Source organism: Myripristis murdjan, chromosome 11 (genome assembly GCF_902150065.1).
Source record: "Myripristis murdjan chromosome 11, fMyrMur1.1, whole genome shotgun sequence".
Classification (NCBI taxonomy): Eukaryota; Metazoa; Chordata; class Actinopteri; order Holocentriformes; family Holocentridae; genus Myripristis; species Myripristis murdjan.
The window spans coordinates 4,348,368-4,370,683 of NC_043990.1; the positions used below are offsets into that span (position 1 = coordinate 4,348,368).

The 22,316-nt window shown below is 42.3% G+C and overlaps 1 protein-coding gene across 1 annotated transcript in view; it reads right to left on the reverse strand.

Annotated features, from left to right (window-relative positions):
- Positions 1-11,463, reverse strand: part of tnxbb (tenascin XBb) — a 55,211-nt gene extending 43,748 nt beyond the window's left edge. The window contains exons 1-4 of the mRNA XM_030063887.1: positions 11,329-11,463; positions 11,197-11,251; positions 10,352-10,564; positions 4,237-5,139 (exon numbers count right to left, since the gene is read on the reverse strand). Coding sequence (XP_029919747.1) covers positions 4,237-5,139; positions 10,352-10,564; positions 11,197-11,251; positions 11,329-11,463 — 1,306 coding nt within the window. The remainder of the gene's footprint in view (positions 1-4,236; positions 5,140-10,351; positions 10,565-11,196; positions 11,252-11,328) is intronic.
- Between the last annotated feature and the right edge of the window lie 10,853 nt (positions 11,464-22,316).

The window sequence follows — 22,316 nt, forward strand, 5'->3', positions numbered from 1 at the left end:
CCCTGTGGGCATCATTAAAATTTCAACATATCATATTACATACACTGCATTTCATACAGTGCGTGCCATTTTAATGTAAACCACAGAAACATGCCACTGCCAAGGCAAACCTCGCAGCCTGGCACTGCGACACACCCGATGTATAATATAGCGGGGACATAGTCGATAATATTTCACAAATTTGTTTTATTACACGAGTTCTCATAAAAATTAGTGCTGAAAATTTCACGGCTCGGTGGTTCACTCACGGCGCATGATGCAATATTCTCATAAACCGTCGCCAGAACCCAATATTTAGTTTCTGTAAGTACACTGGACTGGGCGACGCAGCAGGAGGGTGTAAAGCCTGCAGGATGAGTTAACCTGTGGACAGCTGTAACACACACACACACACACACACACATTTTTACACACGCAGCTGTATCCATATCTGTGCCTGCTACACACGTGCATGTACAGTGAGTGGGCAGGCAGACACACATGGCATTTTTACGTAACACACAGATGCATTAACACACACTGCACACCTCACACTCTCTCAAACGTTCGCTCAGCGTTCCCACATGTCCTGGAAAACCTGGAAATCCTGGAGATGTATGAATTAGTCATGGGAAACACCTGGGATATTCAAAAACTGATTAAAAAAAGTTTGGGTAATATTAGTGAGATTCTGTAAGTAAACTTTATGTTTTGGTGTTCTGTGTGTGTATGGAAGCCCAAAGAGCACAGCATGCTTTTGTATTGTTCGTCTGTTGTTAGCTTGTTAAATTTTTTTTTAACAAGTTAACAATGTGTTGAGAACATGTTGTTTGACACGTCAGTTTCACACATTTTTAAACTTTTTTGCAACTTTGTCGCATTCGAATCATTTAAAGATGAATCTCATCATCACTGAATATGTCACACTTTTGCACTCTTTAATGCATGCATTAAACTATTATTGCACATATCTTCTCTCTCTCTCTCTCTCTCTCTCACATACACACACACACACACACAGCAAGTAGAATCAACTGCTCAAATTATGGGAAACCCTATTCTCTGCACTCAATTCAGTGGTTAGTTACCGTCAGGAAAGCATTTAACAATGCACGCACACACACACACACACACACACACACACACACACCCATGCACATGCACACACACCCCTTTCTGCATCATTAGGCAGTATATAGCAGTCTGAGGGTGTTTTATGGAGAGCAGGTCTGGATCCAGGCCCTCTCTCTCTTAATGAAACAGTTCCGTCATTGGAACCACTGCCGCTTGAACCGGTTCCAAATGGCATGACCAATACGCTGGTGTTACCATGGAAATGGCAACAACAACAAGACGACAACAAACCGTGCACGTCCGTGAGGCAAGCTGCATAATTCACTCTCTAATTCAGTCCCTTTCTTTTTTTTTTTTTTTCAAATTGTGATGCATCAGGTTAGCAAAGTCAGAGGAATCATGCAAATGCATTTGTTAAAAAAATAATAATACTTGCATGGGCTCGACTTGATTGACTGGTCCAAATCTGCCTTTGGACATCCTTATATGTCTATATGTAATGTCCATATATTTATAATAACATATACATATCTATATAATGTCTGAACATATAATGTACTGTCCTCATTGTGGTTGAACAGCTGTTTTGTGGTGCATTAGCATATTGCTGAGTGCATTTCTTTGTTTTAAACTTCAGATTAAAGCATGAATTAAGGCTAACATTACATGACAATTACAGAAAGAACACTAACTGGCAGAATACTAATCAGTTTTTGAGACTCTATCTGTTTTATTAAGATAAGGTAGCTGATTTATGCTCTCTAACGTCACAGACAGTGACGCATCTACTTTGCATTTTAGTTTTCATGACATTTCAAAACTTTGCGTAAAATTTGGTTGGACAGTTTGGATGGAAACATGGCTTCTGTCCGATGTCAGAGTTCTGTTGTACACTTAAATTAGGTTAAAATATTTCGAGGGCTATGCTTTTCTCATTATGCCCTGGTTTGAGCTGCGATGTCTCAACTTCTTTTTTGTCCACATTGTAGAAGCTTGACTGCACCATGGACATTGCATTATTACATTATAAGGAGAAACTGTTCTGTTTATCTGAACTGTATATGTTGTGGTGATTTGTTTATGTTTATATTGCTATACATGTCAAAACTGTCTGGAATTAAGCTTTGGACTGAAGTGAACAGAGCAGGAGCTGCTCTTCAGCTCAGGACTCTGAATGAAAGGAACTTATTCTCTCGCTGTGGATCTCAGACTGAGAATTTTCCAGCCCCAAGGGATTCATAAAGTATCTGTCTAGTTCCAGTTCCCATTTGTCATGAAAAACAGAGCTGACGAGAAGACTGTTGTCCAGAGAGATGGATCTGAGACCTACTCCGGGTCCCAAGCCGTGGTTTAAGAAACAAGGGCTTTGAGGAGGGTGACGCTGTTTACATGTTAGAGCCAAATGCATGAGGTAAGAAAATGCACTCTCCTGCCTGAAGTTAAATCTCAGACCTTAAGGGTGGAAGAGTAGGTGTTTCATTGGTAATATCACTTTTTATCTCTTCCTCCAGTTCTGTCTGTGGATCCTTACATGCTTCCCAAATCCCGCTCCCTATGAAACCCCAAACTGGCCTAAACCAGTCAGAGGATCCACTTCTAATGTCCTCCGATTCCCCGACAGTTGACAAGGAGGGTTTTTATTGCCCTTGTGGCCTTTCCAGAACTCTCCTTCGAAGTCTTGCATTGCAGAATTCTCCCAGTTCTTTCGGGTTCTCAAGTTCTCAAAGACTTCGTTCCAGATCTCTTGTTCCAGAGTTACCGAGTTTTATTCTCATTTACAGTCTCTGACGCTGCAGAATTCAGGCACCAAGTTAAGGCTCAGGCTCTCGAACGCTCCTCGTGTCTCGTGTTCGAAAGTTCACGCTCAAGTTCAAGTTCTCAAGTTCTAGACAAATCTGTTTCACACTTTTGGGGTCTGGAATTCTCCTCCCGTTTCTCTCATTTGTGCTCGTTTTCTCTTTACTAGACAGACATCTCACCAAAGAGCCGAAATCCTGCAAGTTCCCGAAAGTCAGATTGAATAAAGGGTTTTTTTAGGGGTGGGAAACTCTTCAGTATCACAGCTGGGTCTGATTCACACTTGCGGCTGCAGTCCAATCTAGTGAATCTACATTTATGAGTATCATTTTTAACGTGTCTGTGGAACAAAAACTCATCCCCCGTCCTCTTTATTAAGACCCAAGTGGATCTTCACACAGGTAACATGATCCATTTTGGATGTCCACTTCTCTCGCCTGATTCATTCTCAATGTCTTTTGCTGTCCTGACATTTATGACCACCATTTCTGTAGAGCCCCTGTGGCCATTCTAGAAATCCTCTCGACTTTGGGACTTTCATTTTCCCATCGATTGTTCTGATATTGTGGCGGCCAGCCTTGAATTTCACTGACCACCAGAACCATGTGGTGAGATGGAATAAAATTCAGAACAAAAAAATAAATATATGGCAGGCCCAGACCCGGTCAAGCGGTTAAGTCCCCCACTTTGGCGGCAAATCTCTAGCGTCTCACTCCCAAATTCTCTCATTACTTTGCCACAATCTGAATAAACAGCCAAAAAATACAGAGCATGAGGAGACTGCCCAAGTTCCTGGCTAGTTAGACTAAAACCTGAAGGATAATACCATTTCATTTTGGTGCCAATTATCTAGACAGTGTAGTTGGAGATGTCAGGATGAGTCTCCCTTCTTTGGAAGAAGCCATTTGGTCCCATTCATTCTTGTGCAAAATAAAAGAATTCAACAGTGAAGTGGTTTATATTTCACCTGACACCCAAAAACACACAGAAACCTTACAAATTTCGTTGTCACAATCCCTGTTGTATTATCTGGTTCATCTATACTGACTGGGACAACAGTTTATTCATAGACTGCACAGTGACTGAGGAAATGTTAATTAGACACAGAAAGCAGTACATAGCCTGTAACTCTAAATGACGCCGATATTCTCCTTTAACCCTCAAGTGACCAACTGTGGTCATAGCTGACTCAAGATATATACTTTTGTTTGTATCTTAATGATTATTTTTCTGATCACATGATTCAAAATCTGTTTTTTAATCAAATGGGGGTTCTTTTTTCATTCATTTTAAATTGGGGTCTGATCTGACCCCAGCTGGACATCAGTGGGTGAGGGTTAATATAAAGACTTGTTTTGATTGTGTATTTTGGTGGGTTTGACTCACCGGTATCGCAGTTGGGTCCGGTCATTCCCGCCTCACACTGGCTGCAGTCCGGTCCGGTGAACCCACGCCGGCACACACACTTCCCCTTGACACACCGACCTTTGTTATTGCAGTTGTTGGGACAGCCCTTGCCAGCGCAGTCCGGCCCAGCGAAGCCCACGTCACAAACACACTTCCCGTTTACACACTTCCCACGGTTGCTGCAGTTGTTGGGGCAAGCTTTGGCTGAGCAGTCGGGCCCTGTAAAACCGGGGTTGCAGACACACTGACCGTCCACGCACTTTCCTCGGTTATTGCAGTTGTCGGGACAGGCGCTTTCGGAACAGTCTGGCCCGGTGAACGCAGGATCGCAAACGCACTGTCCGTTGACGCAGCGCCCCCTGTTGTTGCAATTTCCCGGGCAGGAATTCTCTGAGCAGTCGGATCCGGTGAAGCCGCTGTCGCACACACACCGTCCGTTCACACACCTTCCACGGTTGTTGCAGTTATTGGGACAAGCTCTTTTGGAGCAGTCGGGGCCCGTGAACCCAGGATCGCACTCGCACTGTCCGTTGACGCAGCGGCCCTTGTTGTTGCAGTTTCCGGGACAGGATTCATCTGAACAACTAGGACCTGTGAAGCCGCTGTCGCACACACACCTGCCATTCACACACCTTCCCCGGTTGTTGCAATTGTCGGGGCAGCCTCTCTGCGAGCAGTCCGGACCAGAGAAACCAGGGTCGCACACGCACTGTCCGTTCACACACCTCCCGTTGTCATTGCAGTTGCCGGGACAGTTGGACTGGCTGCAGTCCGGTCCGCTGAAGCCTGGGAAGCAGACGCACTTGCCGTCCACACAGCGACCCTGGTCACTGCACTCGTTGGGACATTCGTCTACGCCCGGCTTAATGGAACAGCCTGCACCTAAAGGAGAGGGATGGGGATGGGTGAGGGGAGGAAGGAGAGAGTGATTGATGGGTAAAACAATATTTCAGGGTGGCGACAGAGCAACCCGATATCATGCAAAAGTGTGTAAAAGACCCGCCGGCCCACCACAGGAAACAGGTCCAGCGTAACTCATTATCTAAGTGAACATTACCTTCTTAACTCGTTCACTAATATTAGCTAAAATACTTGGTTATGGTTAAGTTTAGGTTAAGGTTAGAGTTAGGTTAAGGTTAGGGAAGTCTGTGCGTTTGACCATCCATCATCCCACCCATCCATCGTCGTTCCTCTAATACCACGTCACTTTACTGCTCCTTCATAAAACCACGTACTTTTCAAACCTCGGCGACACAAAACGTGACACTGACACACTTTCCTACGGTGGACCGGTGGATCTGTTACACGCTTTGCCTTGATACTGGCCTGCAAAGAGACATGTTACAGGCCGAAAGTTGCAAATAAACTGTCTCACTTACAGTAATACTGTATTTCAGTACTCGCTCTTCATCAGACAAAACAGATTTTGCCTGTTGCCTGCAGTAACATTTTGAGTGTTTTTGTTTTACGTCTTACACTCCCAAAGCAAATGGATTTCTTACATCAAAACACTCAAACTCATTTTTACAACTTCTTATTAGCCATATTCATGTTTTCTACATTGCTTTTGTCTAGCTTATATATTTTTTCTCGCTGTTAAGTTTATGTCTCATAAGGTAGGGTAAGGTTTTTCTTTTTTTCTTATGTTCTTTGTATTGATCAACTTTATTTATTTTGTTATTTGTTTTGTTTTATTTTTCTAAAGATATATATTTCCCTCTTCTGGTGTTGAGAGGTATATTTTGTGTAGCCTACTATTGTTTTCTATGTAATGTCTATCTAATCTATCTCTCTATCTGCATGTGGGATTTCTCCTTTACTGGCCATTCTTCTCTAGTCTTTTGTGATCGGATGACTGGACCATACTAACTTATTTACTTATTTAAATCCATGTATTTTATGTACAGTACATATACACAGTCATAAATATATGATCAGGTGTGGCTTCGTCTTCTCAGAACTGCTGATGATCTATGAGGAAAACATTTTCTGTTGTGCAATGTTTTTGAAGTTTTTGCACTTTTCCATCACACCTTATGTAAACAAACGTCAGTGTCAGTTTGCATCACTCGGCCTGTTCTGGAAGTCTTCCTTCCTTTTGTTTTTATCACAGTGCAAAACCTTGATCGTGTCTTTTTTGCAAAACAGAACTGGAAAAGCAAATAGTTTTCGGCGTATTCTTGTCCTGCTTGGTGCCAGATGCAGCGGATGGGTGGGGTTTTTACCATGTCGGGTAATTAAAAAACAGTGTCATCGCAGCTGTTCATCACAGGAATGGATTTTAAGAGGTTTTCAAATAAGATGCAGGGTTTCCAGTAGGTATGCACAAGAAATTAAGGTACAGAGAGAAAAGGAGAGAAGGCAGTATAGAGTGAGGCTTTACGTTAAATTAAGGGATGTTTTGTGTTTTTGTTGCATCATAACAAGTGCATCAAAACTTTGTTTGAATATGCACAGCAGAAGACTTGCCATTCATCATGTCTTAGCTTATGGGGGGCAGAATGTTCTCTCTCTGTGTGTGTGTGTGTGTGTGTGTGTGTGTGTGTGGATAGGGGGTTGTAAGCTGCTCTAATTAGGGTCCTGCACAGCCTTGTTTGGACTAATTATCCCCGTGTGTGTGTGTTTATGTGTGTGTTGTTGTTAAGACCAGGGTGGGGAAGTTGCACTGGATTGGGAGGAGATTGAGACTGACATCACACTGGGCAGAGAGCTGAGGAAACACACACACACACACACACACACACACACACACACACACTGCAGGGAGCCTCCTACTGACTTATTCTGAGTGGGTTAGATACAGTAGGGAATGTGCTTATAGGGCATATGCACACACACACACACACACGTATACACACTTGTGGCTTTGTTAGCTCATGGTTGCCGTATTGGTGAGTTCTGCCAATTAACAAATAATATTATCGTTACTCACTGAATAAATAATAAAAAAAAGCTGCACTCTGATGAATGATGAGCTGATTTTACCATAAATGTGTCAAACCTCATTAAACTGAGAACAGTAATGATTTTTTTCCCTCCTGTCTGGTAACTCTGCAACAGGAAATGGTGCATTATGACAAACTGTGTGTGCATGTCTGTGTGTGTGTGTGAGTGTGTGTGTGTGTGTGTGTGTGTGCAACATGGTGAACCTCTGCACTGCAGGATGACTCAGTGCAATGGGAGAAGCCGTGAGGAGAAGGGTGAAGTAATATTAACTCATGTGACTGGCTGCAACACAGACATGTGCGACAGACTGTTACTGAAGATATGTCCACCCCAATAAAGATTTCAAGTGGAGAAACGACAGACAACATACCCGATAACCCGGGTTTGACTCACACTACTTCAATGCCTAGCTCAAGGGCTCACTGACAATAAATGTTAAGGGCCTTGTGATTTGCTATTTTGCTCATTTTGTCCATTCCCTTGCTGCTTTACATGCTTTTTCAACAGTTTTGTCACATCATGACATGCTTTGCTATTTTTCTAATTCCTAATATTACAAGGCACCGAACGTGGAGAGTGGAACGTGAGGGAATGAGGTTCAAAGTACTGACACCTGATTTAGAAATAGTTTTAAACATTATAGGAAGGGAAAACGTACAAAAAAACATCTATAATCATTTAATCTCATATTCAGCTAACATGTTACGCAAGTAAAAAAAAAAAAAAAAAAAACTGCCAGTGGGATGAGATAATCCCACTTGTTTCCAATGCAATTTCACTTTTTTCAGGAATTTTAGCTTTGGAAACAAGTGGGATTATTATCTCATCCCTCTGGCAGTTTTAGCAAAAACAAGATTTTAAGACTCTGAGTGATAATAAGTGACTTGTTAAGATGGAGATTTTTTTTGCAATGTAAATAAAAAACACTCTAAACAGAGCAAAATGATTGACAGTGTCCCACTCTCAGGAGGATTGGGAATTTAAACTGCAATTTAAACAAGCTTTATGACCCAGTTCAATACAGTATCTGTGCCTAATGACTCTAGATGCCTTGCGATGTAAATATAAGTGTATATGTTAGGTGTCATGAACAAAGGCTAATATTTACACTGTTTTGTGAATGATGCAGCTCCACCGAGGGAAATATCAGGCAGGGAAGAGCGTGAAGAGGCATTTTACAGACAGCACAAAAGAAAACTTAGCCTGGTGTTTATGCACCATGTGTGGCTGTAAACACACACTGTGTGGAAGAATAACAACACGCAACAGCAGATGTGTCAACACAAACTGTAGTCATGGAGTTAAACAGTTTACACTTCACAGTGCAGGGGTCCAGACAGACACATTAGACCATGAGCTCCCAAATGGGAATACACACTCAGTGTTCACTTTATCAGCTCCACCTGTACAATCTAATCCAGTCCAATCCAACTGTTGTGCCATCAAGTTTCCTTTCCTGCTGCCTATAATGCTCAGGTTTTTTGTTGTCACGGTAACAGAGGTGTTCATTCGCTTCTATGTTTGGCATTGAGCTCAAAGTTAGTGCTGCTGTTTGACTGGGCTGCATTTTACTGACAGCTGTTTCTACTATTCTGTCCTCCCTTATTGTATATTAATGGGGAGGGACAAAAAATTAGAAACAATTCTCAGTATAATGTAGTCCAGGTCAAGACCTCTGCAAACTACAACCTCAGTAATAAACACAGAATTAAACTGAACTTTAAACTGAACATTATAAACTTTGTACAAGGTAGAATTTATGGCAGAGCTGCTGACCTGAACTGTATTAGACTGGAGAGGTGGAGCTGATAAAGTGGACACTGAGTGTGTGTGTGATGTCTACATGGTCTGCAGTGAAAGTGTGACGACAGTGAGAATGACAAGCTATGCTGACAATCGTTCCTCTGTCACATTTCCCAACTGAGAAAATTTCAAGGGAATTAATTTACAATGAAATGAAACCTTCACTCTGGCCACTTCCTCATCGTTTTTTCCACCACACAAACCGACTCTGACCAAAATCTCCTCAGTTGCTTCACTATAAAGTTTTGTTTGTTTGTTTGTTTGTTTGTTTGTTTTTTCTTAATATGTTTGCGTTGTGTGATGCTGTTTTATGGTATTGTAAAATGAAAATGAATCTAAGTGCACAGTCACATTTGTAAATGCATACGTATGTGCATCAATGTATGGGTGCACGTGTGCATGTAGATATATGTATAGTTTTATATTTATATGATGTGCAATCATGTACACATGTTATATGATATATATATATATATATATATATATATGTTTTATTCACATAAGTTTTGCCTCTATTCAGCTGTAAGTTGTGAGCATGAATGTAAGTAAACTCAAACCACTGAGTTACATAAAATTACATAAAACACTGTTTTTTTTTTTGGTTTTTTTTTCAGGCCAAACTTTCAATCTGAGAATGTGATTATTTTAGTGCAGATGTTAGCAAACAGATAAAGAAGATGTATTAGACATTTCACATGGTGGGATGAATTAGGAAAACTGAATGATGTCATTACTGGGGGCAGCTATATTTATTGCTGTCCCCCACTGGTTGGCCAAATTGCAATTTAGGGTGTTTCTGTTGCACTACTTTACTCATGTGGACAGGCATGAGAATTATAGCCGAGTAATAGAGCCGATACAGTGTGCGACGCTGTGCAACTTAAAGATGCTTGCAGTCCACATGTGTGAAAATGGGAAATATGTGAAAATGCTAATTCCACATGACTTTGTGTGACCACTTTTCTTTTCACGTGGTCGATATCAGTCATGTGAAAACTGAAAATCACATGTGAAAAGCTAAAGTTCAAATGTGACATTGTTTCCTTTTCACATGTGAAAACTGAAAATCACATGTGAAAAACTAAAGTTCAAATGTGACATTGTTTTCTTGTCACATGTGAAAATGTTAGGTCACATGTGAATATTGCCTGTCAGAGGTGAAAATGGTAAATCCACATGTTGAAAAGGCATATTTCACATGTGACATTTTCATAAGGGATCTTGTAAGTCAGCAGCTAGCTTTGCCACAGAGACAAAAGTGAATGTGGTTGTAAAAACAGTAAAAACAACAACAATAACAACAACAACAGCAGCAGAGGCGGCAGAGGCGGCGGCGGCCCGGTACCTTTGCTCTCCTTGGAGGTGCAGCAGCCTCCCTCGGCTCCTCCACATTTCTCTCTGAGGGCCGACACCTCCCTCTCCAGGCGCTCCAGCCGCTCCCGCAAGGCAGCGAAGTCGGCCTCGCAGCCGCACGAGCCCGACCCTGAACCGGATGGAACCAGTTTGATCCGGTGGGTCAGGACCAGGGGAGAACCAGGGGCCAGGTCTACCTCTTTACCTGGGCAAGTAAAATTCAGAGGGATCAAAAGCAGACAGTCTTACAGCAATGCTTTCATTTTCATTGTTGATTTATTGATATAAATGCTGCATGTAGATCCTTTAGTTAAAAACTGCTTTTTCAGCTTCTCCTTTCAAGTTAAATGAGCCTCATGGCATTTGGGAAAACAAACATTACGTCTTAATTTCCCAATAAACATGTCGAAGTAGTAAAGTTGTTGACTCACTTTGTGTTCATGTCAAAACACAAAATAATGGCAATAAAATAAATCTCTTTACTTCAGTGTCCCAAAGCTTTCACGTTGTATTGATCATCACTCTCACCCTCAGCAATCAGTTTTAATCAACTTTATTCCTTTAAATTTCTTCTTGAAACTTTTATATTACTCAGCCTACCTGCCCTTCTCAGTATGATCTTAATCTAATTTACAGCTGAATTTGATCTTTTTATTTATGTTCTTCATTTTCTATCAAGTTTACTGTAATTTTTGAGGGTCTTTGCTCATATTGCACTGTTTTTGGGCCTTTTTACTTTTTCACTTTGCTTTCATGTTTGTACTTTGAAACATGTGTATGGTAATGTTTTTGAAAAGGGCTCTATAAATACAGTTTATTTTATATTTTTCTTATTACCTTGGCTTGAGTCGGGTGAATCACCCTGAGTGGCGCAGCCCTCGGTGATCACCACCTTCAAAAGACCACAAATCAGTCAATCAATCAATCAGTTAATCAGTTCATTAATCACCCAACCAACCATTCAGTCACCTTGATGGAGTCCTGCTTGGTGTCCCGTGGTGTCCTTTGACCCCTGACCTCTAACTCTTGAGAGGTTGATGGGGTCAGGAGGGCGGGGCCAGCCAGGAGGAGGATGAGGAGGAAGCTGGGGATGAAGGGAGGCATCGCTGGGAATGCTGGGAATATTCTCCCGGGAATCAGAAGGAATCGGGAAAGGGACGACACTGTAGCTTGGCCTCAGGTGTCAGGGGCTCGGAGCCGATGGTGGCAGTTTATTCAGCTGAATAAACTGCCACTAAATGAGCTGAATGGAACGATTGTTTCACGGATTTTCACGGTTTTATTAGCCAGTTTCAGCAGACATGCAGACTTCTTGCTCCAGTGGAACCTGCCGTGGTGGTGAAGGCGATCTCTCAGTCAGATACCACCTCAGTTTTTCTTTGTTTTTTGTTTTTTGTTTTTTCAGCCCAAGGCCCCAGAGGTCGATGACTCTTTGCTGAAAGCTGCCAGTCGCTCAGCTCCGTCCTCCTTCTGTATCGCAGGGATTTTCCTCACTGGAACAAAGACAGAACACACATTTACACCCACATTAGCATTCATGCCAGCTCAGCAAAGTCCACTTTGGTCACAATTAGCAGAAACAGGGCCATTAGCTGTTTATGGCTCTGTCAGCATCGCCTGTTCGCCAATAAACCACAATGGAAAAAGTAACTTGGTCATAAAGACTAATTTCTTCTCCTGCAGCCACTTTTCCAACTCGGCCACCTCTCAGGTTGGTGGCACATGGAGCAAACCGAGGGCTGATCGTTTATATTGTTTGGGCAGCAGGGCAGGTTTTTTGTTCAGTTTTTTTTAACAGTGTAATCTGGGATTGAACCAAACCTCCAGACTGTGTGGGTTTGTGTAGCTGAGGCCTGGCTGATCTTGGTGTGAGGTGGTGTTTGCTTTGCAGGAACATTTTTACAGGCTAAATATAATTGTTTGAAGGTCACTGTGACGTTATTTGCCAAAGCAGTGTGTTGAAAATAGAAGAGATGGATTGATAACCTGCCATTAAATCTGTAAACTGCAAATCTGTAAACCGCAGACGTCTGTAAATCTGTCAGTGTGTTTTAGCCATCCAAGTGTGACTTTTATTCTCAGCCGTAGTGGAACTTTTGTTGAGTCTTTTGTTGCATTTGCACCAATATGTACCGTGCATACAGTACCGCTGCATTTCTGCATCATGCATTGCTATTACTACTCTAACATCAAATTAACATGGGAAACTCCTCAGAAATGAATAAAAAAGTACTCCACATGTCGTTTTAAGGCAATACAACAACTTCATAAAGTATCATAACATTTTATCAACCCGTAGAGGATGACAGAGTCGGGTAAAAACATCAGAATTTGGTGTACTGATGTGTTGGCCTGACAGCAGTGACAGCTGAGATCCTTCCAACATCCTCGTCAATCCCACACAGTCAGTTTACAAAGTTGTTATGAGGGTTTAAAATGACTGCCTGTGCCATCTCATGAAAAACTGTATCTCCAAACTGCACTTTTTTCAGGAATTAAGAAAATTAGCATTGTTGTTATAATACTTTATTGTCAAACATGCATTTATGAGATTAACTGCTTTTGAAATGGGTTTAAATGCCAGTGGTTGTTTCAGAAAATCCCCCCAAATCCACAGAAGGTCAGATAATCATGATCCAGTTCATGGAAAAAAGATGAAAATCACCAAAACTTGGATTTACAAAGTTTTCCCCTGACAGGTCCTGCAGTGCGCACACAGTAGCCGACTGTCCACAAATATGAGTTAAAACCTAAATGATCTAACCGCCGCGTCCCCCCCGGAGAGGTTTACAACCAAAGCTGGTTAATGCTCAGAAGATCAAGTGTGTGTCCTCCGTCCGGCTCAAATTCACCAGCAGCAGCAGGTTTGAATGTTGAAACCAGCTGCGGAGAATTCCCAGCACTGGCTCCGGCCACAACAACAGCATCACGTCATCCGAGCTGAAGCAGCAGCACAGGAACGACTATCTTTCAAAAAGCAACATATAAATCCATCAATTCTGGAATAATAAAAAAACCTCAAGTTCATAAATCAGTGTGAGTGAAATGCATGGGGTCTAGTTTGTAAAAGAGTTATCATTTCGCCCACCATGGAATTAGATTACGTACTATGCCTTTAAAAGGTGCCATGACTTTAAAGGGATATTGAGTAAACTTTTCCAAACTTCACGGTGCATAATGATCATAAAATACCTGTGAGCACTGATAGGGTTATTGATCAATCCTCCAGGCTCAACAATCAGTTGGCCAGGCTGCTGCGATTTCTGGCTTTCAATTGTTTTTTTGTCACTTACAGGCTTCCATAATTGAAGGTGACAGGAAAGGAGAGGCAAGCCAGCACTGTTACAGTTCATTCTTTTTGCCAGTAGAGGTCGATAGCGATGACGTAATGCTCCTTTTAAATTTATGGCATGTGATATCTATAATTTGGAGTGATTTTTCAAATGGAAGGGATTCTATTTTTGCTCAAACAAGTAAAAAAAAAAGGAGGTTGATAAACAAGGGAGGGGAGTCTTAACAGCCGCAGCAGACTGTGAGAAAGTTAATAAATTGAAGAAGTGCTGTGATCATGAATGAAACAGCAATAACAGATCCTCAGCCGTGTTGGATGGACTGATTGTTTTGTTGTTTTCTATCCCAGGAGGCCTCAGACCTTCTGTGTTGTGCGATATTTCTAACTCTCAAGGCCTGTTTCTCTCTGGCTGCAGATTTATCTCCTCTGTATATCCAGCTCATGCCATGACAAATAAAAGTAAAAGGATCCTGCTGCAGCAATACAGAATGACGAAACGAGAATTTAAACAAAGGCTGCAGTGACAAATTGTGCAAAAAAAAACAACAAAAAAAATGACATAAATCGTCATCGCAACTAAAAATACCCCAAATCAACAGAGAATTTCAGATAATAAAAGAAAAAATAAGTCAAATAAAGTCAAAATAAAGACATTAATGGCAGGTGATAACAGAAATTTTACCCAAAAGCAGCACAAAACTCAAAAGGAAGACAAGGACATCCCTGCCTTCTTCCTCTTTTTCATTGCCTTTACTTCATCGTCTTTGACCTGTAGTCTCTGCTGCCTCTCCTCTCTTTCACTCATGCATCTTTTCTCTCTTTTTTCTGTCCTTTTCCTCTTAATCTCTCCTTCCTCTTGGCCCCTGAATCGCTCCACTCCAGCGACACAGGGCACACCGAAACCTGAGTGAACGCACGCACTCGGCTGAGCGAGACGGAGGGATGAAAGGAGGGGAGGAAAGGAGGGATCAGCAGGAGGAAGAGGGATAATAAAAATGACCTCAGCCTGGAGGGGGTTTACTGGCTGCTACCAGCTCCTACCCTCGCAGTTAAACTAGGAGGAGCTGCAGCCACCTGCGAGCATGTGGACATACGAAGAGAGCCACAAAAATGAGACGAAAAAAGTGACACCCACTGTTACATTGTCATTAATACGACAAAATTAAAACACACAATGGCACTTTTTCAAAAGCTAGTGAGTCATTTCAGTTCTTGGTTGACAAAGGGGCTGCGCTTTGCAATACTGAATTTCAGAGACTAAACATGAAATTTTATACCTTCACCTGCATTTTGAAATTCATTGCATTGACCCAAATTACAATGTATTCACACGCCGACTACCTGTTGTCCACATGTTGTCCTCTTGTTTATCTTCCCTTATGTTAAATAAAGATGCAAGTGCTGCAAAATACATGTTGCAGAACTATGATGATAAATTAATTCCTGATCAGTAGCTAGTCCAGCTTATATACAGGACTAAAGACTTAACTGTGCATGAGGATGCTTCTCTTCTAAAATCACCTGCAGATCGCCCTCTCCTGACACTTTGTTCCCCTTCACCAATTTAACTTGACCTGACATGGAAAGTGTCCAACATCTGCAACTTGATTTACCTCTTTGTCTAGACCTCGAGTCACTTAAGAAGCAAAACTATTGACTTCAATGGGAGCAATTAGCTTGTAAATACCTGCTGGTCGCAGCTGTTTCAACTGCCATGGTCAGACCTTCTTTAAAACACACCAAGCAGAGAGAGAAAATAAAAAACAAAAAAATACCGGAGGGCATTAGTGACTCAGCCGTAAAGCCTTCACATTTGCTCTGCACCTTTCTTTTCTCTCCCAGCTACTGCTTTTATCTCTGACTGGCGACCCTCCTGTCCAGCTTCAGGTAGCCAAAATAAACTCCGTCCAGCAGGCTCTTTCAAACACAAACTTGGCACCCGACACCCAAACTTGGCTCCGGCAACAGCAATGATAGGATTGTAAGTAAGCAAGTGATATGCAGGAATCCAGGGGTTCGGCTGTGAGGTGGACAGATGTGTGCTTTCACCAGCGAGAGAAGAGTTTGCACTTGCATTTGAAGCCAGAAAGCATCTCTATAGTGCACAAAGGTCCTCACATCCTCATTTTACACACTGCAGGTTTGCTCTTACACATCTCTTTGCTCTTCACACTGTTCATATATTTTCCAAACTCAGGGAAACCCGACTGAACTTCAGCAGGTGGCACGGTGATACCAGCTTAATACTTAACAGAAATATAAAACACAACATATAAAGTTTTTGTTCCATGTTTCGTGAGCTAAACTTACATCAAACTCATCAAATTTGGTTACATGCCTGCTCACTTTTTTTCTCCACCATGAATATCTTTCAAATTAATACATTTCTTAGATGACGGAGACAAAGTAAACCTTTGAAACTGCTTCATGTTGCGTTAATATTTTTGATAAGTATAATATAAACTGTTAAAAATAGGATTCCACAGCCAGAGCAGGTGAAGTCGTATGTCAGCTTCGATCAGCAGTGATCTGGTGATTGACAGCTACTGCATGCCTTCATTAACGAGTACTGGAGACTCGCTCCTGCTACAGTGAAGTCTAGACAGCCAGACACTGTGAAATTCATCACAGAGACTTTTATAGGCAGAGGTCATATGGATCCCATGCAAACTATGAAATCAGTTGGAACAAAAAAAAAAAATGAACAAAAAAGTTCACTCATGCACAAAGTTTGAGCCATTTCCCATAAACTGGCACTGATTTTCATTGCACACAGTCACCGAAATTAACTCTGCAGCACCGAAATGTGCCGTGTTCGAGTGTACTGTTCCAGTGCAGGAGCTATAAAGTGAAGCGGAGGATCCAGAAGCCACCTGACGCCCCTTCCTGTCAATCAACTGCAGCCAGCTTCACCGATCAATACTCTGTGCAACTGATTTATCTGTAACTGTGATGCAAAAGTTTGAATCGGTGTGCCAAAGGGAAGAGCCGGTTTTCAGCCACATGCAGTGAAATTTAAAAAACAAAAAGAGTGATTCAGTCAGTGTGCTAAATGATTTGCATGCTGCATTCATTTCATCACGTTTTGTCGTTACTGATCATGGATGAAATTGAGAGGAAATGAGGAAAAAAAGTCATTTGCGAGGCTGTGCACTTTGCTAGAGAATCTTAAGAGCGTCTTACCTGAGTAGAGCAGTGATGACGGTCTCTCTCTCTCCCCCTGCCTTCAGTCTGTTGGTCCAGAGGTCTCTCTCTCTTTCTCTCTCTCTCTCTGTGAAACTCTCATTGACTGACCGGCAGAAGCAGAAGGAGGGGAATGGACAGAGAAAGAGAGAGAGAGAAGGAAAGAAAGAAAGAAAGAGAGAGAGAGAGAGAGAAAGAAAGAAGCAGAGGGGAGGAGAGCAGTAAAATTTTCTCATACTTCAAGAATTTTTTCCTCCCTCTCTCACCCCCTCTGTCTCTCTCTCTCTCTCTCTCCTCTCCTCCTCTCCTCCTCCTCCTCTCCTCTCTTCTCTCTCTGATGTAATTCTATGTGCTTTACAGGTCCCACTTGGGCGGGGGATTTGCGATGGAAAACATCTGAATTTTTAGATGTTTTGAGGGAACGCGGGGGCCCGAACCTTTAATGTGTTTTGATCCCGTCTCTGTCCTCGGCCGGACACTTTATGACGTTACAGGGAGACTGTCCCCATTATCTGCCACTCTGTTCCTGCTCTCTGAACAGAAAAACTCACTTCCATCTTTTTTTTTCTTTCTTTCTTTCTTTTTTTTTTTTTTTTTTGTTGGGTCTTTTATATCAGTCGTATTTTCGCCTGTGTGCTGACAAACTCGGCCTCCCGTTCACTGTCAGTGGAGCGGCTCCAGGGTTTGACATCATGAAGAGACACTTGGCAGCCGCGCTTCTGGTTCACTGTGGGAGGGGAGGCACAACAAGCCTGCATCATAACACACACACACACACACACACACACACAAACAAACAAAAAAAAAAATACTTGCAACTTGTAGTCTTGGTGATTTACATGTTTTCGCTCAGCCTGAGGGTTTACAGGCCGACAGCAGATCTCCATGACGATCCCAGGCTGCACCACATCCACCGAAAAACCCATGATATCATGATATAAAGAAATGATATCATCCATCATGTTAGTTCATAAATGCACTGCCGTCAATGTGACATGAGGACTTATTTAAAATTCCTAAATCGTTTGACTTTTTTTCTGGAGATGTTGTGCAAGCGCTTCACCTGACAGCAGCAATTTTATCGTCCCGCTCACTCGCACACACGGGGCTCTGCACATGTGATCTATTTATTTATTTATTTATTTATTTATTTATTTATTGTCCATGCTCTCATCCTCCGGTATCCTGAGAGAACCTTGTGACGAAGCTGAGCGTTAAAAATGCAATATGCAACTTTGTCCAAAAGTTAGAAATAACTAAAATAATTAATTTAACAAGAAATAAATAGAATATTTGATATGCCATCAGTTCCTATTTCCCATGAGAAAGGTCATAAAGTCAGCAGACAGACAGACAGTAGATTTCCCTTTATTTTTCTCAGGTGAGAGACAAATATGGGTTGTGTGTGCGTTCAACTCAGTTTAATTAAAATCTTTATTATAAGGGAAGTGTGATTTGAAACATGCACATGGCAATACACTTTGTTAATTCATGATAAAAACCCTGCATGCATGTCGCTGTGGGTTCAGAACAGCGAGTACAGTATGAAAAGTACAGTACAGTAAGAAAATGCCATTTGTTGTCCCATAAATGTTCTGAATTACACAAATAAAAAATAAACTAGAGCTAAAATATAACCGTGCCGAGCAGTAGCCTACGTGGTGCAATACAATCAAAGAGATAATGTTGTTTATTGACATTTATTACTCAGCGGGTTTTAATGAACACCATTTGCCGAAAACTCCCAAACGGTCGCACCCTCACACCAGCTAGCTCGACAGAACAGGGCCGTGCTGGAAATTTTTCTGCCACCTCTTTAACAGCAACACAAACAAACTTTAGCCGACGTCTGTCATATGTGGTGTGGTTTTTAAACATGCAGCTGATTTTATAAACGTGTTTTGGTCGTGATGTAATAATAATAATAATCATAAGAGCCACTAAAGCTGTTAAATGCTGAGAACTAAACGCTGGTGTAGCTTGGATCAAAGTTATAACATGTTCCTCTGCTTTCTTGGCTGACCTCTGATCAGTGTTGGGAAGATTACTTTTGAAATGCAATGGGTTACAGATAAGTAGTTACCCTGTTAAAAATGTAATAAGTAGTGTAACTATTTTGATTATTTCATCTTGGTAATGTAACTGATTACATTTAATTACTTTTTGGTTGCTTTTCTACAAATCCCACGTCTGTCGATCACAGCGGCCTCGACGTGGTCGGCTGGTCTCAGGCTTGATTTGATTGGCAGGCGAGAGAGAGGCGGGGCAAATTCAAACAAGAGAGCCAATCAGAAACAAAGCTCTCATGCTGGCAGATGAATGCAGCCAGTCCAGATGCAGAGACGCTCCGGTCCTTGACTTGTCCCAGCAGCTTTTGTGGAGACCGTGTTGTCTGAAAATCGACCAAAAGAAAACGGAGAAAAGATGCATGAATGTTTTGTTCTATTCATATGAGCTCTTCACTGAAAATATTGTTAGTTTCTTGTGTTTTGGGACTTTTTGGTTGGGCTCTTGTTCGTGTTTTCCTGTGTGTTTTGGTGTAGTTTCGTTTGCCCAGGCCGCTCCTCCCAGTTCCTCACCCTAGTTGTCCTGGTCCCTCCCAGTGTTTCCCTCGGCCCGTCCTCTGTGTTCTCCTGTCTCGTGCTGCAGCTCCTTCTCCAGCTGTGTCTTGGTGTCTGATCAGTTCTGGTGTATTTTAGTCCTGTGTTCAGTTCTGTTCCTGGTTCTGTTCGTTGTTGTTGCTGCGTGTCATGTTTGTAGTTTCCTGTGTTCGTAGAGATCCTGGTGTTTCTGAGTTATTATTAAATATTTTGTTTTCCGTTGTTTGCCTGCTTGCTCCTGCGTTTGGGTCCGACCTACCTCATCGCACGTGACAGCCCCTTTGTAATCACCAACATTTTGATTAGCAACTGTAACTGTAATAAATTTTTTTCTCCGTAACTGTAACTAATTACAATTATATGTATTTAATTCCATGTGACTATTTACTTCACGACACTGCCCATGAAGGGAAAAATAAAGAGCGGAACAGAAGTTAATGTGTCTGCCCCCAGCTGTACTATCCACTGCACTGTTTCCTTAATTGATAACGAGCTAAAACACGAAGGTCAGTAATGGCCGCTCCTTCCAAGGACGCTGTTGTCACCTTTTCCGTAATTGTTCTCACCTTTCCTGTAACTGCCTGTTCTGGGAGTCAGTCATCCATCGGCCAGCAGAAACAACCTGCAGAGTCCAGCTGAGCGGTCGCGTGGTCGGAGGAATCGGCGGCGTCGAGTTAATTCTGCGCTGTGGGAAAGAGACTGTGCTGCATGCATGCTGTAATGTTGGAGGTGCATGTATCTCCATTCTAACACTGATCCAGCTTTGTTTTTCTTCAAACAAGCTAAAGAATCTGCCGGTGGGATGAGATAATCCCACTTGTTTTGAACCATAATTTTCTTGAATCAAGTGTCATTTTCTTGATCCTTACGGGGCTGATCTGCCTTATTCTGCCTTGTTTCATCAGATTTATACTTAATCCCCCACAAATTCCTGAAACAAGTGAAACTGCACTGGAAACAAGTGGGATTATCTCATCCCACTGGCAGATTTTTCTCCTTGTTTGAAGACAAGACATTTTTAACACCAGGTGCAAGACTGAGTTGCTTGTTAGGATGGGAATTTTTGCTTCCATGGGAATGAACAAGTTTGAAACGTCCCCTGCCCTGTGATGCCTACACCGTTACCCTGAACTGCGTGGCTCCTGGGTTCATCTACTGCAAAAACAGCCGAGTCTGTGGTCATTTCAGGCTCGCTAATCAGGGGCTGAAGGTCAATCAGCTTTACGGTCGTCTTTACTGCCGAGCCCTAAACTCTGACTGACCTCTGGAGCCCGACGAGGAGACAGGAGAGCCGCTCAGGGCTCACCTGAACGTAACCTCTTTACTTAGCTAACAACAGTAAATATTAAACATACAACTAAATTTTCTCCACCAGTTTGTGAAATACCTTTTTAAAATTGTCCTGAAAGTTGATTTAAAGTTGATCTATGCAGTCGATGCACTTCTGTGAGGGAGTAGAGGCAACGTGCAGCACTTTCCTCCTTTCGACTCACATTTGGTTGCAGCTCCGGCACCTGGGACAAAATCTTGCTTTTTGGGATGTGCATGGGTTCGCTTTTCTCTTTTTTTTCCACATAAAATTGATATTTGACATTTTTAGAGCCACACCACCTGCGACTGCATGTATTTTGTAAAGATATCTCGTGTTCAGGGCAGGTTACTGCAGTTTGGCTGTGCGGGTCGGTGCTGTTATACACTGTGGTGTCATAGACCGGCTGCGGTGGGCTCAGTCCCGCTAATCTCGGGCTGAAGGCCAATCAACTTTACTATCAACTTTACAGCCGAGCCCTAAAGCCCGACATTAACACTTACTGCTCCCCCGGCTGCTCATAAGACAGTAGCTGGCACGCCACCCTGCGAGCTTTACAGCGGCTCACTACGCTCTGTTATCCCACCTCCACACTCCATTATTTTAAAACCCTTTAATACCCTGTAAATGAATTTGCAACACTTCAGAACAAAAACAGGAAAATTGGACGTTGAATCTGTTTATGGCTTCAGTTTCAAAACAGCACACGGTGTATTGAAATGTCACTGAATGTGCATTGTGTACGACTTCAAAACTACACAGAGGGTATCATCTAAGGTTTTGCTGCAGATTCATCCCAGCAGCTCTGAAAGCTCCACTGCTCTGCTATTAGTTTTCAATATTGAGCGTTGATGCCCGGTTGAGGTGCTCGCTCTCAGTATCGTCAGTCCTGGAGGGAGGAGCGAGGGGGAGCAGGACTTTTCTACCACAACTTTAATTTCCACAGTAGCACAGGGTGACCTTATTTTCAAACCCCCAAACCAGGAGCCTCAAGTGCTGCATGTTTTCCATATGCATGCATGCACCGTGTACATTTTCATCAGGATGGGAGACAGTTATTTCAGCATTTATCACACCTACCCAGCGCATCTTTCAGCAGCGCCTCGACAGACGGAAAACTGTTTCGTTTCCTGAAATCCAGTAAAAAAAACATGGTCGAAAACTGTTTTGTAACACCAGTAAACACAAAACACAAGGGTTGCATCGGTGTTTTATAACAAATGTCCTGGCTGTCAGATGCCTTTTAAGAGAAAACACAAGGTATTTGTCAGTGTGTACAAGTCGTCTCAGACTGTGACACATTCTCCGTCAGCTATTTCTGCAGCAGTCTGGATCCTGGGATGATTTGATTGAGCAGAAAACACTGAAGATATCTGAAGAATAACCTGTCTATGTTTGTTGAAAAATGTGGGCATGAAGTCACACGTAAAGGGTTTGTAGAGCAAGACATTTCTGTGAGGATCTGCCAGCAAAATCTCGGTTTAGCATGACGCTGCCGGCTTCTCAGCCTCATAGTGTCAGAAGTCGAGGTCAGATCGCCTCGAGCCTGGCACCGTTAGATTCAGCAGGAAAC